At 40.1% G+C, this 17,481-nt stretch overlaps 1 protein-coding gene across 1 annotated transcript in view; it reads right to left on the bottom strand.

Annotated features, from left to right (window-relative positions):
- Positions 1 to 17,481, bottom strand: part of cdh23 (cadherin related 23) — a 156,661-nt gene that overhangs the window by 131,709 nt on the left and 7,471 nt on the right. Inside the window, exon 3 of the mRNA XM_089011482.1 lies at positions 14,538 to 14,612. Coding sequence (XP_088867608.1) covers positions 14,538 to 14,612 — 75 coding nt within the window. The remainder of the gene's footprint in view (positions 1 to 14,537; positions 14,613 to 17,481) is intronic.

The raw sequence follows: 17,481 nt of genomic DNA, 5'->3' as shown, positions 1-17,481 counted from the left end.
TACTTTACTCAACTCCTTTCGAGAGGTGTTCAACTGGTCCTAAATAAGTCATTGGGGTTTACCATGATAGAATGGATCTAGATCAGGGGTCTCAAACACAATTTACCGGGGGGCCGCTGGAGGCAGAGTCTGGGTGAGACTGGGCCGCATCAGGATTTCCACAAGAAAATCACAGATAAAACATTCCAATGTTCTCAAAATCTTTATTTTTAACACACAAAAAATGAATGAAATGAATAAATGGAAAAATGAATAAAAAATGTATTGACCAGTAATAAATCAATAAAATAATTAGAATGATCATAAGGCAGATACAGACGACTGTAAAAAAAAACAAAGGAAAACTAATTATTTTAATAAAGTTTCAAATGTCTGTATTAACCTTTAACTTTCTTAACATAAAGAAAATATTGAACATGAACTCAACATGGCTTCTCTTGCCTACTTGTTCAGCTCCACACACAAGTTTCATTCATATCAATCATGCGGGCCGCACTAACATTAATCTTTCATATCAAGGCGGGCCGCAAAATATTCTTTCGGGGGCCGCATTTGGCCCGCGGGCCGCGAGTTTGAGACCACTGAACTAGATCAACAAAATTGCTATAGACATGGACCTGTGGGAAGGAAGAGAGCTAGAGGCTAAAGCCCTGTTCATTATGTCAATGTCATCTCATGACCTGTCATTCATCTGAGTGTTGATTCAGTGGGACAACCGCTGTCAAGACTCTATTCTCATGCCTGTTGTGAATTATCTTTGTGAATTCTATGCCACCCGGGACAAACAAAAAGCAAAACACCTCCAGACAAGAGAAAGAGAAGAATTAAATCTGATCATAAGACCTGATGAAAATTTGAAAATTTAAAAAGTTGGAGTCACCGAGCCTCAGGAATCCAGTCATCCAATCAGTAGTCTGATGAGTCAGTGACCTGCCACTCATGTTACCACAGTGTCCATCCATGGACAAAAGGAGCCATCAAACACATCAGCCATGCCAAACCGAAGCTGCGCGAAAGCCACACTGGCTCACATCAATCATATCTCTCCATCATAATTCAAACAGGCAAATACTGGCGGCATGAGCTCATTCAGTTCTTGCTTACCTATTACATTTAAATAAATGTTTACTCTGCAGAACAGAAACCTGTGTCTACAACGTGCAACATCTCTGAAATCATCTTGACCTGACATGATTGAAATTGGGATTTAAATATACATGCATACCATTAGGCCTGGATTTTGAGAACTTCAAGATAAATTGAGAATAAATTAATCTGTCTCTTCAGTGTCAAACAACAAAATAACGAGAATAGAACTTTAACTTGTTACGGTTGCTCAGTTTTGGAGTCTACAAAACAGTCATTAATATGGTTGATTATCAGGTATTCATACAGTTTGAAACAAAAACATGAATGGGTCCAAATTTACAATATGAAGAAGAAGTCCAAGATGGCGCCCAAGCAGGCAACTCTAAGCAAGTGCTCTTACGAGCATTGCTTTTTTTTTGTTTTCTTTTGTCATTTTAAGTTGTTGTGCGTCATGTGGAATGGATACGTCTTGTTCTACAGCATTTTTGGCCACACAGGAGCAGACTGCTGAGCGGTTTTGGCAGCACGAATATGCCAGCACTGTTCTTGATTTGGGAGGAATGTCAGTGCCATTTGGCTGTCATCGCTGGACATTGTACTTTTTTGCGCTTGTAATGGGCAGCTTTTTCACAGCCCCGTTTTGGGGTCGGTGATGTTGGACATTCAGCGGCTGGATGGATGCATGGCTAGAGGAGCCCGCGATGAGAAGAAAGGAGCGTCAGCGCAGAGCGCCGATGCGTATGCGGAACTGTCGCGGCTTGGAATTGAAGCGGATTTACGTGCGACAGGAGATGTGAGCCAATATCAATTTCATCAATGGATGCTACAGCTTCATGTTTTCTGTCAACATTTAGCTTGAAGCAGACATGCACATTTCACCATGACGTCCCTGATCCACTGGTGAAAATGACTCTTTGATCCTTTCCTTTTTTATCCAGAACTGCTTCATACAAAGAGGGTGCAGAAAGTGTTTAAGATTGAATGACTGTCTGTGTCTTTTGTGTTTGTCAAATCGTTTTTTTTATTTAGTTTTTTTTTCTTGTTTTTGACTTCAAGATGGCGCCGGAAGAGCGGCAGCCTTTACAGCAGCTCCTGTATTTTGTTTTTCTACTTCTTCCTTTCCTTTCCTCTTTCTTTCATCACTTTGCTGCTGTGAAATGCAAGTTTCTCCGCTGCAAGACTAATAAGGGCTAATCCAATCCAATAGCGCTATATATTTTTCCCTCATTTTTAGCACTTCTAGATGGTATATTATGGAGCACTTGCAAGATCATTTCAAAGTCGGATTCAAGTTACTCATCCTTTTAAATGATCTCTTGAGGCTATCTGCAATTACGAGCATCCTTACCTCCAGACGAAAACAAAATATATTCTACTTTGGTTGTTTTCATTGAAAACAATGGAAATGAATTGAAATGATGTTATCATACCTTTCCTCTGCCTTTTGTGAAGAGCTCCATTATAGGTTTGGTGAGTTTGGCTTCCTTCAGGGGGAAACAATCTCAATGAGGATATAAACTTAGCAGATCTAACTCAAATTATGATGGTGAGGTGGACAGAAATGTGCTCGGACCTCCATTTCCATACAGACAGATGTTCAGAGGCCATCTTTAATAGAAGAGAGACGTTTGTGCGCAGGCAGTCCATTTCTCTGTTTGATAAGGACGTCTATGGCAAGTAGTTTCCCCAGGGAGGTCAATTAGACAATGGCAATAAAAAAAGGAGAGAAAGAAATAGCCAACTGAGCATGTTTGCAAGCCATTATGTCAATAAAATGAAACCATCATTAGAAATGAAAGAAATCATGACACAAGTGGAATTGGGATATCGGATACGTTCTTTGATTTTTATGATCTTTGAATTGTTGCTCCTTTAAAACAAATTTTGACTCAGAGTTTTTTATGTTATTTTTTTCACAGTCCTTTTCTGCAGTATGTATGTAAGCGTGTGACATCAATAACTGCAGCGGGAATGAGCATCTGGCTTTAAGTGACTCCTGTGTTACACAACACGAACCACTAGAGTCCTTGGGATTCTGTTTATTAATCAAACAGATTTATGACTAAATCTGTCACGGATGGGAGGCGAAATAAACTCTTTCCAATAGACATCCCCTTTTGAAAACAGCACACATTAGTTCAACTGAACTGGGTATGAGACTGTTGAGACAGCTAATTAACTCATATACCGCCAGAGAGTGCAAAAGTGTGATCACTCCAGTGCCAGGGTTTTTGGCATTGTCATTCGAATTTCAGGACCCACAGAATATTGAGTTTTAGGACTAAATAAACATTCAATGCAGTGTAAGAAACCTTAGACTCTCTTCTATCATCAAAAAAAAATTTAAAAATAATTTCTAAATTATATGGGTCTGTAGTTGTATGAGCTTGAAATGAGGGCGGCTCTCCAGAATACAATGCAATACATACATCTTGGTTTATATAGCGCTTTAACAACAGCTGAAGCTGGAACAAAGCTCTAACATGGAGAAAAGGGAAATGCTACCCCCTTGTAAAAGGCAAAACATTGCCGGAGGCCACGGTCAGCGCTTTATCGGCACCCAAACAAGAAACAAACAAACCCTGAACAGATTTGGGAATGGCGCTCTACGTCATATTCTCAATTCCCGAATACATTCGTGAATGGCAGTGAATGAGTTAAAAAAGTCCAGACACATCATAAACAAGAATAGACCACCCTTTTTCTTTCCCAAAAACATTCTGTTTCATCGGTGAGTGAAGCCCCAAGTGGGCTGGATTTGGCTCACGGGCGATATGTTTGATGCTGGTGGGTTTTTAAACTGTGCAAAATGGGGAATGGAATTCCTCAAATGTATAGTGTCACGGTTTGCAAGGTGGGGATGGTGGTGGATCCCAAAAAAGCGGGCAGGAGGACGGAGTAGGTTGTCTTTGACAAATTGTGTTAAAATAGAGTCAGCAGGAACAAAATCTAAAACGTCAAAGTCATCAGAACAGAAAAGTACAAAGTATCAAAGAAAACCTTGAGTAAAAATTGCCAAGATGAAACAAACCTGACAGGGTGAAGCAAACACATACAGTACAATGACCCAACACCGAATGCTCGTGTCGGGAGTCCTTTTAACTGCCACTGATGAAGACGACCAACACTATAATATACAATATACAACAACAATATAAATTACTCTGTCACCTCCTATCCAGTTGGACTATTTCATGTCAGTCATGAACATAGAAAAAGGTTGCTGCTCCGGGTTGGCTTTCTAAGCAATTCAAATGATGAAAACAGCAAGCGACGAGGCTGTGACTAACCAATCACTTTCTGAGTCAAGTTGGACAGTGAGGGACATTAGCGGACAGTCATCTCAGGCATTGTTGAAGAGCGACAGGCAAGCCACTGCAAATTCACATGCATCTCAGGCCACACTCAAATCGCAAATGAAAGATGCCCCTCGTTTCTGTTTTAGTATTCCATTCCGCTCTCCCTCTCTTGTTTTTCCTCATCGCCTCATCAGCCTTGGTTCGGCCTGTTGAGGTTAGACAGACGGACGCAAGCAGCTCTGATTGGACCGGACAGGTGGCTATGTGGTTGTGAGGATCGAAGAGTGACAGCCAAACCCGTCTGCTCAGTCACTGTCAGGCGACAAACACCTAAAAGCACAGCACTCCAACGAATGTCCATCAACATTGACACTTTGTCATGCCTGCCCAGTCCAACAAATCTTGCATTTTGCTCTCTACGTTCAACTTTACTGCTCAGTTTATAATAATGGTCTTATTTTGGTAGTTGCCTTACTTTTCACACCACGCACATTCTGAATCTCTTATATTGGTCCTCGGCTAACCTCAGTTGAGTTGACTATTACCTCAGACTGAGCTAAATCATGGTCAGGTAATGGAACATGTCACCTTCACTGTGTGGCCACACACAAACACAATCGCAACAAAACAAAAGGCTTTTTATGCCTTTTCTCTTCAGTTTACATATCTCCCATTGGCTCTATATGTGTGACAGGACTGAAATAGGGATGAGTGCTTTTGGGATCTGTTTCCGATTACCATATTTTCCGGTGTATACGGCACAAACAAAAGCCTTCATTTAAACAGATGAGGGCGCGACTCAGTTATTTTGGGGGGGAAAAAAAATCAAATGAACTTCTGTATTCCTGCAATTTTCTTAACTCCATTAGTCAAGCAAACAAAACAACAAAAATGGAGCATTCCCTTTTCATGTGCATAATGTCCACATGAGTGACAATTCTTCACCTCAATTACTATTTAAGGCCTTGCTCCATGATGCGTTGTCTCTAATGACCTGCCATTTCTCCCAAAAAAGCTCTACATTATAGATTCAGTAAGCCAACCTGATCTGGAATTACAATTAAATGCATTTATTTCCGGATCCCTCAAGAAAAAAATAAACACACAAGAGGCCAGACCGGATAGGGCATCAATTAGGCACCGTGGCTCAATGGGAATATCAATGGGAATGACCCAGAGTGCGCACTGGGTGTCCGCTGCAGCATGCGCACAGACGGGACCATGCGCGAGCAGCTGGGACAAGCCATTTGTTCCGTGCACCTGTGTTGCAGCTTCAACACACACACATTTATTGGTTCTCCTTCAATCATGCTGTTGGCATAGCAAATTCAGCATCAAAACATGGCATTGATATTTTTAAATCTGAACGATTTTGGAAGAACCTGCTCCAAGTGATTCTCGGTTATCAATGCTCAACGGCATACTAAAGGTTCAAGAGAGTACAACTGTTGAATATAGTTTACTAACAAACAGCGACAAGGTCAAACACCAAAACACTTACACTGTTTACAGATGAGATCAACAACTTCACTAAATTCCTAGCTTGTAAAATTGGGTGATAAAAGTGTTTTGGTTAGACTTCATTTAAGCAATTTTCAGATCTTGGGAAAGAATGTTGGCCTAATATTTCTAAAAGGTACATTTATCATTTACTTGCACCATTATACTATATTTTACTTACATTCTATACTTAATCTAATGAGACAATATTTATACAATATTTACACTATTTAGAGCAGGGGTGTCAAAGTCATTTTTTGCCGCGGGCCACATTATAGTTAAGGTTTCTTCTTGAGGGCAGTTATGAATTTGGGGAAGCCATTAGAATGTTTAAGCCCCTCCACATATTACATATAGAGCGCACAACCAATTAATGAATAACTAGTTTTCAAATCTGAAATCAAGAATAATGACTGTTATTGTGGTTTACATCCAAAAATATGAAATTTTGGTTAGGATCTTAGCAAGTAACATAGAATTTCACAAGTTTGATTTGCTTTGGCGGGCCGAAAAAAATGATGTGGCGGGCCGGATTTGGCCCCCAGGCCTTGAGTTTGACACCTGTGATTTAGAGCATTCACTTATTAGGAGTGAAGCTTTCTTTGCACAACATGCTCTGTTTTCTGTTCAGACCCGAGGTCACATAACTTTGTGCGATAAGAAAAACCCTCAGCCTTGGATGCTGAGGCTCCCTGGAAAGGTACCGCGGATTGGACCAATCTGAAGATGACACGTTTGCTTTCGGTTTACGATATAGTAGTCCCCTCTTCCCTTAAGGAGAGTTCAGGAAAGTTCTGTTTCTCCCTGTTTCTTTGATTGGACTAGTTGATCCCAGATCTGCCCAAAAACTGTCAGAAAAAAATACAATTTTGGACGATACTTCTGGCTCTCGGTTTTTTCCCATCCTCGATAAACACGCGCACCTGCTGTGGATGAATGACAATGAAATCATCATTAGCCCAACATTTCACAACTATTTTGTTAAGACGTTTTCATTTCACATCTGTGATGCCTTTTATGTTTGTTTTTGCCCTTCTTTTGTGCACCTCAAAGGCCGTAAAACAGACCAGAAAGCACGGTGCTCCCATCAACATACATTCATAATGTTGAAATTTTTACTTGTTAGACCGTTGGGGACCAAAATGCCTCCAACTGTGCCAAAGCTGAAGTCCTTAATGATCTAGCTACTGTAGTGCTGCCCACACTGCTGTCATTTGATCACTATTAATTTCCCACCACAGCAACATGAATTCCCAGCAGCCAACTACTCATGCTAACTACTTGCACAGTCCCCTACAATTCTTGAGAGCTCAAGGGAATTGGTGTGGTCACTTGGTGTGTGACAGCCCAGGATGGAAAAGACTGAGATGAGTGATCCCAGAAAAATAACACAATATTGTGTATAATAGAATGTGTTTGTGTGTCACATCACCATTGAAATGTGGTTTCTGGGTGTCCTATTAGAGTCTGTTTTTTTGTCCATTCGGTAAGACTACAGACTTGTTTTAAAGATAATAAATGAACTCATTATCTGCAGTGGTCATTAGCTGCAGGTTCTAATTAGCCAGCATCGATATTGTTGCCTGACAAAGACATTGGCACTGGCAAATTGGCAATTGACCTCTCGGTCAATCTGTAAAGCAAGACAGAGATAGCACAAGAACATGTAGGAGATGAGAAGAATACATGAGCGGTAACAGTCTCTCCTTAAAAGCAAACTTCAATTAAAAAAAATGTTCTGAGAAAGCTTACAAAAGCACTCTGAAAACAACAAACATTGAGGCCCATTTTAAGGGAAATATAATCGCCCTAACAGCCAGTTAGCCATTTGGTCCAGTGGTTAGCACATTGGCCTCCCAGTGCAGAGGTCCCAAAAAACACGCATGCCAGGCTGATTGCACATTGAAAATTGTCCCTAGGTATGTGCGCAAGTGGTTGCCCTGCAGACCCCTGTCACGAGGCCAGTTGGAGGCTCCCTGGGTCTCACAAACACCACTCTCAATTCACAAAACCAGCCCTCTGCTCACTCTCGACAGACAAATTCTTTTGCACACACTTCCCCTTGAATGAACCTCAGATCCAGAAATTACTCCCCAATTGACTGGGGCTGTGATTTACGATCTGTTGAAGGGCGTTGAATATTTTGAAAAATCCTGACATTGACTTTGTACAAGTTCGTCATATCTGACTGATTGAATCAGCACTGAGAGATTGCTGTCTTTAATTATCTTCACCAGACATACTTTCACTGCAATTTGTCGTGACATATTTTCTTCATCAGGACTTGATATAATCAAAAGGAAAAATGCCATCCTTTCTCTTAAACCTCAGAATATAAATAAACTTATCCACATCTCAAATCCACCATTTTTTCCCCTTCAGATGATGTCCTTTCTAATTTTCTATTACAAAAAGATTTGCAGAAGAATATTGATGAAACTTTTTTAACACACTCTTCGGACCACAGCTGTGCTTGAGTCATGGAAGTTATGCTATATCAACCAAGGGACACAAAAGATGAACCAGAGTATATCAGTCACACCAGCATGTATGAAAGTAACAAACACACCAGCTTTACCTACGCTCACAATTATAGCTAACCTGCAGTGCAGCAAAGAGTCGTGGTTGTTGAGGTGAAACATCAATTTCCAGGTTAGCTGCTCAGCGTAGCGCAGGCTGGTATCAACTGTGACCCAGCTGGGCCCGATAAGCAGCTGCTAAAAGCTGATCTGCCATCCAGCAATGCACCTCTTTGTGTAGGAAAATGTGCTAATGCCTGCACACCCATAAACTTACACGCACACAAAACTTGAGAGAATTAATTTAAATAAATGCATTGCTGTTTGAAATGTGTCCAAACAGCACAAGGATATCCAGTAAACTACCACTATGGAAAATACGGGCAAATATTTCATCTAATCTACACAATGGTGGAAGACATGAAATGCTACAGTGCACTGCGAAGTTCAAAAAAAGGTCTATGGACAGTCGGTTACCCAGTTCAATCATTTCTTTCAGTGGTAAATCTACATCACGAAAAAAAAGACATCCGTTGTCGTTCATTTTGATGGTAACGTTAGCATTTGATAATGTTGAAAAGAGCTGAGAATTATACATCGGGTAATCATTTGCGTGCAAGGAATTTGAAAACTTTTCAAATAAATGAGAAGTTGCTTTTCGGTGAGCACATATGACAATGTCTTTCATTTCTCACTAAGATCAGCCGGCCTAAGGAAATTAAATTAGATAGAGAGCTAGCTAGAGAGCTAACTAGCGAGAGCTACCCAGAGAGAGAGAGAGCGACCTAGAGAGCTAGCTAGAGAGCTCGCTGGAGAGCACGCTGGTGAGCTAGCAAGTGAAATAGTGAGATAGCAAGATAGCGAGATACTTAGATAGCGAGATAGCTAGCTAGCTAGCTAGATGCAGCCAATCAATTTGTTTCTTGTGGTGTGGTCACATGCTCATCAAGACTACAGGGCCAACTGGATCAGATGCCTGCAACATTTAAGTTGAGAGAAGGCCGTGGCAATCAGGTCAGTGATTTGCTCATTGGCAACACTTCTCACCCTGCTATAGCATCACCATCCCTCATATAAATTCGATTAACTTTTAACATCCACAAAACTATTACACACACAGCCAGCGGGGTTTTTACTTGCTTCTACAGTCAAAGTAACAAACGGTGTGGTCACAGGAAACATGTGAAATCACAAAAGAAGCAATAGTATGTTTCCATTCGAAAGAGGGGGTGGAAACTGTTGTGGTGTGAGTTCTCTAAAGCAGCATCTCACACCTTTTACATGAAACATTAAACTGGATGTTCTGAAGGAAATAGATACATTCTAACCTAACAGTTCCAAACCAAAAGCCAATTGGTGCAATATCACGGCGCAAGCCTAATTTGCACTTTGAAAATGAATGTGGCAAATAGTCAAGTCAAGGCAACTTACTGTGACAACAAGTTAAAAATGTACGATGTGAGTAATGGCTGCTCTTTTTTTGTGTTGCCTGTAATTCAAACCTGACGTGACACATGGAAGGCAGGTAAGCTCTCAAGTAACTGATTTTTATTGCAGCCATCACCTCTGCCTCTTTCTGTAACACACTTGTATCTATTTGGAATTTTAGTCCATTGCTTCACAGAATGTGTGCTTAACTCATTCACTGCTATTTCCGAATGTATGGCTTTTGTCCAGCTTAGCGATTTGTTACAGCTTCAGCTGTTGTTAAAATGCTATATAAATCAATATGATCCACTGCTGAAAATGACGCTTTGATCCTCTCCTCTTTCATCTAAAACAAAGATGCTGCAGAATGAATGACCGTCTTTGCGTTGTCGTATTATTTGTTATTTAGTTTTTTGTTTTGTTTTTTTTTTACTTCAAGATGGCTCCGCAATAGTGGCTGCCTTTCCAGCAGCTCCTGTATTTTGTTTTTCTACTTCTTTATTTCCTTTCATCACTTTGCTGCTTTGAAATGTAAATTTCTCCACTGCAAGACGAATAAAGGTACATCCAATCCAATGTATCTATTGTATTGTGTCTTGTGCAGCCGCCCCCATTTCAAGGTCAGATAACTCCAGACCCATATAACTTAGGATATAACTATTTCTGATGAAAGAAGAGAGTCTAAGGTTTCTGACGTTGTATTGAATGTTTATGTAGTCCCAAAACTCAATATTCTGTGGGTTCTGCAATTTGAGAGAAAATGACACAAATTAAGTTACTTAAAGATCAAGATATCTGGAAGTAAAACACCATTAATAATGATGAAAGAAATGATGACAAACAAAAATCAACATGAAATTAGGAAATTGGCCTTGACAGAAACCGTTAATGTGTTACCTTTATTGGTTACGGTCCTGGCACTCATTTTGTAGCAACCAAGGGTGAATGACGAGTGACCAGCGGGTCAGAGGAAACGCAGACGCCATGATAACTTGGATTGTGAAGTGAATGCAATATGGTGAAAGCTGAGCAATGAGATTCTGCATTATGACATTAACGAATCACGTGCTAGTAAAATTCTTACATGCGCTTATGATGGATGACGCGTTTGCGGACGCTGCTGAGATACGCGCCTCATTATTCCTGGGAAAGGAATGGATGAGCAAGGCATGGGCTGGAGATAAGAGATGATTGACTCAACCAAAACAGAGGTCCCTCATCAGTGGCAGTCAGACGACATTACGGGGCGGCCATTGTGGTATAACCAAATGACAGCAGAAAGCTGTATCAAGAAGTACGAAAACCTGAATACTTTTAAATGAGGTAGGTGAGAAAAAGTAGTAGCCATTAAGAATATCTCTCAGATTTGTTGGGACGCAATCTCGTGCAGAGATCAGGTAGTTCAAACCTTCACAGGGATAGCTACCTGCCTTCCTCAGCTGATAGATAGGATTTGTAAAGGTGGGAAACATACAGATAGATAGACAGTCGCTGTGATTCTCATAGCTCATCCACCAACTCAAATGCACAAACGGTGACAGATCGAGCAGAAGCGGGCAGAAATACTGAGGACAGACACATCTCGGGCCAATTTGAGGAAACGAGAGCTGAATGCGAGAGAATAAACAGACTTCTGCACTGGCCTACACAGTCGGTCATCAATATCGAGAGCATGTGCACTGCATGAATAAATGGACCTGGATACCCGCCAGAAAGCCAGAAAAGTGAATCCATGGATCACGGTTGCTTTTGCCTTCTTCTCCTGACTCTTCCTCTTTACCTTGATTACCCTTGTATTTTCTCACAGCTCATTCTGTTTCCTCACCGGTTTTATATTCATTTCGGCTTTAGATAACTTAATCTGTGGAACCAGACAGGCGGAAAAGTCTGATTGCAACAAAACATAGCTGCTAAGTCATTTTCCATTGAATTTGATAAGACAAAAGTCAACATCTCGAAGGACCAGAGGCCACAAGCATCTTGAACACCTGCTAGTTTTCTCTGTCATAGAACTTTATTTCTCTGAAATAATGGACAAAATTAATAAAACAGTAAAACCATGCTTGCTTTTCTTATCAGTAGGATGTTAACAGCACATACAGTGATACCTCAGTTTACGAACGTGTTAGCTCACGAACATTCCGCCTTAAGAACATTAAATTTGCGAGAATATAATCGAGGCACACCAACTAGTTTTGGGCAGATGAACTAAACCACACAGCGCCACGGTGGCTGGCAGAGTAGTTTTCGGCAAATGAACACCAAATCACACGGTCGAACAGCGCCACGGTGGCTGCCGAACTAGTTTTGCATACCCCATTGAAGTGCTGACGTAGTGTGCTATCGAGTGGAGTACTTTTGCTATTATAGGGCCGAAAAAGATACCACCACAGGCTAGAGTTAAAACGAAGAGGACACAAAAGAAAATTACGGTCGAGCAGAAGAAGATCAAACGAGGTGTGCATTTGTGTGCCTTAGCGTCCCAGTACCAGTACGCTAAGTCGACCGTTGCTACGTGTGGCTAAGGGTGTTTCTGTGTTGTCAAAGCAACAGTCGCAGGCAATAGAAGAGGTTGGAAAACATCTGTTGATTTGGATTAACGAAAAGCAGCTAGCAGGGGACATTTTGAGTGAGGGTATTTTTGCCGAGAAGGCATGGCAACTTCACTCAGATATCATCAAGCGGCAATTACATCGACCATCACAATGCTAAATAAAACGACTTTATTTTACAGTAGAGTTTATTTCTTTGATTACACTCCCAAAGCACATTTATGATACATAAAATAAGGTATATTTTGTGTAGTTTTTAAGGCTTATTTAGTAGTAAATAATGTTTTATGGGGACCGGGGAACGGATTATTTTCATTTTTAATGGTTTCTTATGGGAAATAAATGTTTGGCAGATGAACTTTTCGCCTTAAACACACTTTCTGGGAAACAATTAAGTTCGCAAACTGAGGTATCACTTTATTTGCAAACTTCCCCATTGTGGGACAATGGGTACTTTAATCTTGTAGAGACCAGGGACATTGTGAGGTCGGTTGAGGAGGGCCAGAGAGAAAGAGAGCCGCCCCTTTCACCTGGTTTTATCATACAGCAGTGATGACATCATATCGACCGGGCCTATCAACGACGAGGAGGGTGTAACAGGATATCAGACTGAACAGATACACAAAGTTATCTAATTATGAACTACATCCATCCATATATAGACTAAACTAGAAATGGAATAACATAGGATGTTTACGGATGTGTATATAAACGTTCTATCACATACATTCCATACAAAATATAGCGCTGAAGCAACTTACGACCAAATTCACTTTACGAACGACCGCTCGGGAACATATCTCGTTCGTAAGGTGGAGAGCGTCTGTCCTGCATTATGTAGTTGCTGGATGGTGACGGATGGCGGGTTTTGACTGTGAGGAACTGTACGGCTTGAACGGATTTCCAGCACACAGGACATACGGGTAGTTGCTTATGTGCTCGTGCATGGCCTTGTGTGTTTATGTATCAGAATGCCTCCCGCATGAGAACATCTGCCAAGCTAATAAACAATAATCTTGACAAACAGTCACTGTCCAATCGCTCGGCCCACCCACATCATCACGCCACTGACGTATAGATCACAGGCTAGGCCAGCGACATGACTGACAGAGCTTTGGACCATTGGAATGTACTGTGATGGAGCAAAGCCCAGCTGCTAGAGGACACAATGATTCATGGTCAGAGGGCAACCCAGACGGAGAAGTACGGCACCCAACAATACGGACCAACCCTTTATTGATAAATAAGCTGGAAAAATGATGGACCTCTGCCAAAACCTGACATTGCGTTGGGGTTATGATGATGATGATGTACTGTCGCCTCACTCTGTAACTATGACCTTCCCTTGGCGACAGCGGTGAACAGACAACTGAGATGATGATGATAAACATGACAAGAGCAAAGGTGTCCAGAGTGCTTGCAATAATAATGAAGACGTGTTTTTGTTTTTTGTTTTATTTCATAGTCTCATGAGTAAAGAACAAGTCCTTCAAGTTGTTAGCGAGTAGAATCGAAAGCACTCACAGGCTTGAAGTGTGAGAGAATAGGGCTTGATAAGCAAGCCCAGTGTTTTGCGGAATATCTAAAAGTCATGTCACTTAAAGAAAAAAAAAAAAAAAAAAATGCCCTTTGGATCAATCTAATATAAAAGATTTCCTGGCCTTTGACACATCAGCAGATTATGAGAAGGCCGGCATCATCAAATTGCTCTGTCAATCTCCACAACCAGCGGGAATGACATCAAATAAATGTGAGGAGGAATAGAAGTGTTTCACGGAGGACTCTCCGAGGCATGTGATAATTTACCCAACCAGCTGTGACACAATTCATTCGATATAAGAATATTAATACAGTCTACTGTATGGATATCATCATCAATATTCACTTCATGGGCTGAAAAATCGGACTATACCCAATGAGTGCAGTGCTGCCAGTAGAAATTGAAATCTATTTCTGCTCTCAGTTCACATAAAAACCGACACCTACATCGAAGACAGCCACCGCGATCACTGCCATTTCTTATTTTGACGCTCCTTTGCTTGTTCTCAGTTCACGTTCCCAAATCCCAAAAGAGACATAACAAATATTCTTTTTACTGTACTTTCTTCAAACAATGTACAGTGGTACTGTGACAGCCCACTCAGACTCACCAACAGGCATATCTTCATAGATGAGAAGGTACGTTGAGAAGAAGTAGTTCAGGAAGCGTGGCGGTTGGTTAGATCCTGTGAGACAGAGGATGGCAAAGAATAATCATTTAAATTATATCCAGTCACGTTTTAAGTGGATGTTTTTTTGTTGTTGTTGTGGTTTATTTATGTTTTTATTTTTTTAAACATTACATCTCACTTGTATTAGTCATGACAAATATGAGCAAAATAACAGTATAAAATAAGTAGAATAACAAAATATTACAAAATAACAGTATAAAATAAGTAAAATAACAAAATACAAAAATATAACAGCATAAAATAAGTAAAATAACAAAATATCAGACTAAAATAAGTAATAAAATAGACACTTTGATCCTTTCCTCTTTCATCTAGAACTGCTTCATGTCACAAAGAGGGTACAGCAAGAGCTGAAGAATGAATAACTGTGTCTGTGTTGTCATATTAGTTATTTAGTTTTTTTTGGTTCTTTTGACTTCAAGATTGTGGCACGATAGTGGCTGCCTTTCCAGCAGCTCCTGTATTTTGTTGTTCTACTTCTTTCTTTCCTTTCATAACTTTGCTGCGGTGAAAATAAAATTCTCCACTGCGAGACGACGAAAGGTACATCCAATCCAATATACAACAAGCATGTTTAAGGCTTGTATAAGTAACCTTTATTGGTTTGTACTGAAAAATAAACATTTCATAAAATATATGCGCTATAAAGCTATTTACATGTCCAACTGGAGAGAATACTACATATGTTACTACAAAAATGTTCGTATGTACCGTTGTTCGTAACACGAATGTTCGTAAGTAGGGGAGCGTCTGTCATTGATGAGAAAAAAAAAAAACAGTTTTTCAGGGCCACGTGTTGCTAAATGTCATGCTTGGATCATGAAATGCAGATAAATCATAGCCAGTACATAATGACGGCAATGATCATCTATCTAGTTTAGCAGATACGAGGGTGTGGGGGGCATGGGTTCAACAGGCTAATGGGTTGCTAAAGACAAGTGAAAAGTGAAGGTGAAGTGGAGACAGCAAAGGAGAGAACAATGAAGGGTGCACAAAAGTAGTATACAAACACAATGTGTTAGATAAGAATAAGCGGGAAACGGGGTAAGGAACTCCAGTTATTGGAATACACACACACATACAGATAAAGTCATTGCGCTTGACGGAAACATGTTGTGGCATTCACTTAATAACGTTCTCTGCTGCGTGTGATTGGATGTGTCTTCTGCCTGTCACCGTGAGACATTTAGCGTGACTTTCCACAGCGCTGAAGCTCCTTCGGTTTTGTCCGACTCAGACACTCATATAGCATACTCAGCAAGAACGCAAAAAAAAAAAACATTCTGAAGAAGTTTGTAGGACAATCTCTGATGAGGAACAAGGAGAACAGAAAGAAGAAGGGCTAGCTGAGATGATGAAATGTGAAATGAACTACAGTGGCTGAAAAGAAAAGTGTTAAAAAAAAGTACGAGCAGGCTTCATTCGCAGAGGTGCAAGAGAATCCTTTTAGAGAACTGATTACAAGGAACTGCCCGCCCCTTCCAAAAATAAAAAAATAAAATAACAAAAAATAATCAACATTTTAAAATCGAAGTTTTTCACAATTGACACTGATGTCAGAATCAGAATTATCTTTACTGCGTGTAGAAGACAATGACTTTGTCTTTTGTAGAACATGTGGTACTAGTACCATCATTAAAAAAGACATGACAAATAAGTACAGTAAAGTCTCGTTATATCGATAGTACTGCTTATTACGATACTATTTCTATGAACGCAAGGAGAAAATGTACATGCCGCAGGATCGGACATATCGATAGTCCGGTTATATCGATATTTTTTCCGACTCCCGAGAATATCGACATAACGAGACTTTACTGTATGTAGATTAAAGTATGCTAACAGTTTTACAGTTGGTGCAGAAAAATCACATTTTAAAGTGATCAGTCCTTGTATTTGTAGTAAAACATGTGCGCAATTATGTCAGAATCAGAATCATCGTTATTAGCCAAGTGTGTCGAACACACAAGGAATTTGTCTTTGGGAGAACACATTGCACTAGTATCATCATAAAAAAAGGTATGAAAAATAAGTATGTAAATTAAAATACGCTAACAGTTTTACAGTTGGTGTAGAAAATCACATTTTAAAGTGATCAGTCCTCGTATTTGTAGTAAAACAAGTACACAATTATATCAGAATCAGAATCATCGTTATTGACCAAGTGTGTAGAACACGCAGGGACTTTGTCTTTGGTAGAACATCCTTTTAGAGAACTGACATGACAAATAAGTAGTTATATTATGTGTGAGACAAACAATACATATTTCTAACTCTAAATCTCAAGTTCAACTTGCTTTCCACTCCATCACTTGGGTGCTACTTGTTCAAATAATTCAATAGGTTGGTTATATTGCTTTGTTTTTGATGATTAAAAACGGCACAACGGCTTGCTTCGGTGCGCCCTGGAAATAGCGCCACAAAAGCGAATGTTAACCGTTTACCATTTCATTAATTGTCAGATTTTGTTAACTTCAACTTAAAAAATAACGTTCTATAGGCAACCTGACTCTGATTGGCTGCAATTGCACACATTTCCGCTGCATCTGATAGACTTAATGTGCTCGCCACTTCCAGCTAGTAATGTAATAAAAAAATGTCAATTTTATAATGACCAACTCCAACTTAAATTGCACTTCAGGAGCTAAACGCCAAGGTGTGGAGATGATCATTTTTATTTTTTTTTTTTGTCTATAATGCATTGTTTAAATGGATTTGGTGTTATTGTATACATTAAAATGCAAAATACAATACATGTTGATGTATACAGCGCTTAAGCTGAAGCTGTAACAAAGCGCTTAACATGGATAGCTATCATATAAAGCACTCACAAAGATAGTAGAAAGCACCAGGGAGGAAAATG

The sequence above is a fragment of the Hippocampus bargibanti genome, linkage group LG13, assembly GCF_051943395.1.
Source record: "Hippocampus bargibanti isolate YZ-2025 linkage group LG13, ASM5194339v1, whole genome shotgun sequence".
In the NCBI taxonomy this organism is placed as follows: domain Eukaryota; kingdom Metazoa; phylum Chordata; class Actinopteri; order Syngnathiformes; family Syngnathidae; genus Hippocampus; species Hippocampus bargibanti.
The sequence above is the reverse complement of the archived record's forward strand: the minus strand, read 5'-3'. Positions and strand labels throughout refer to the sequence as shown.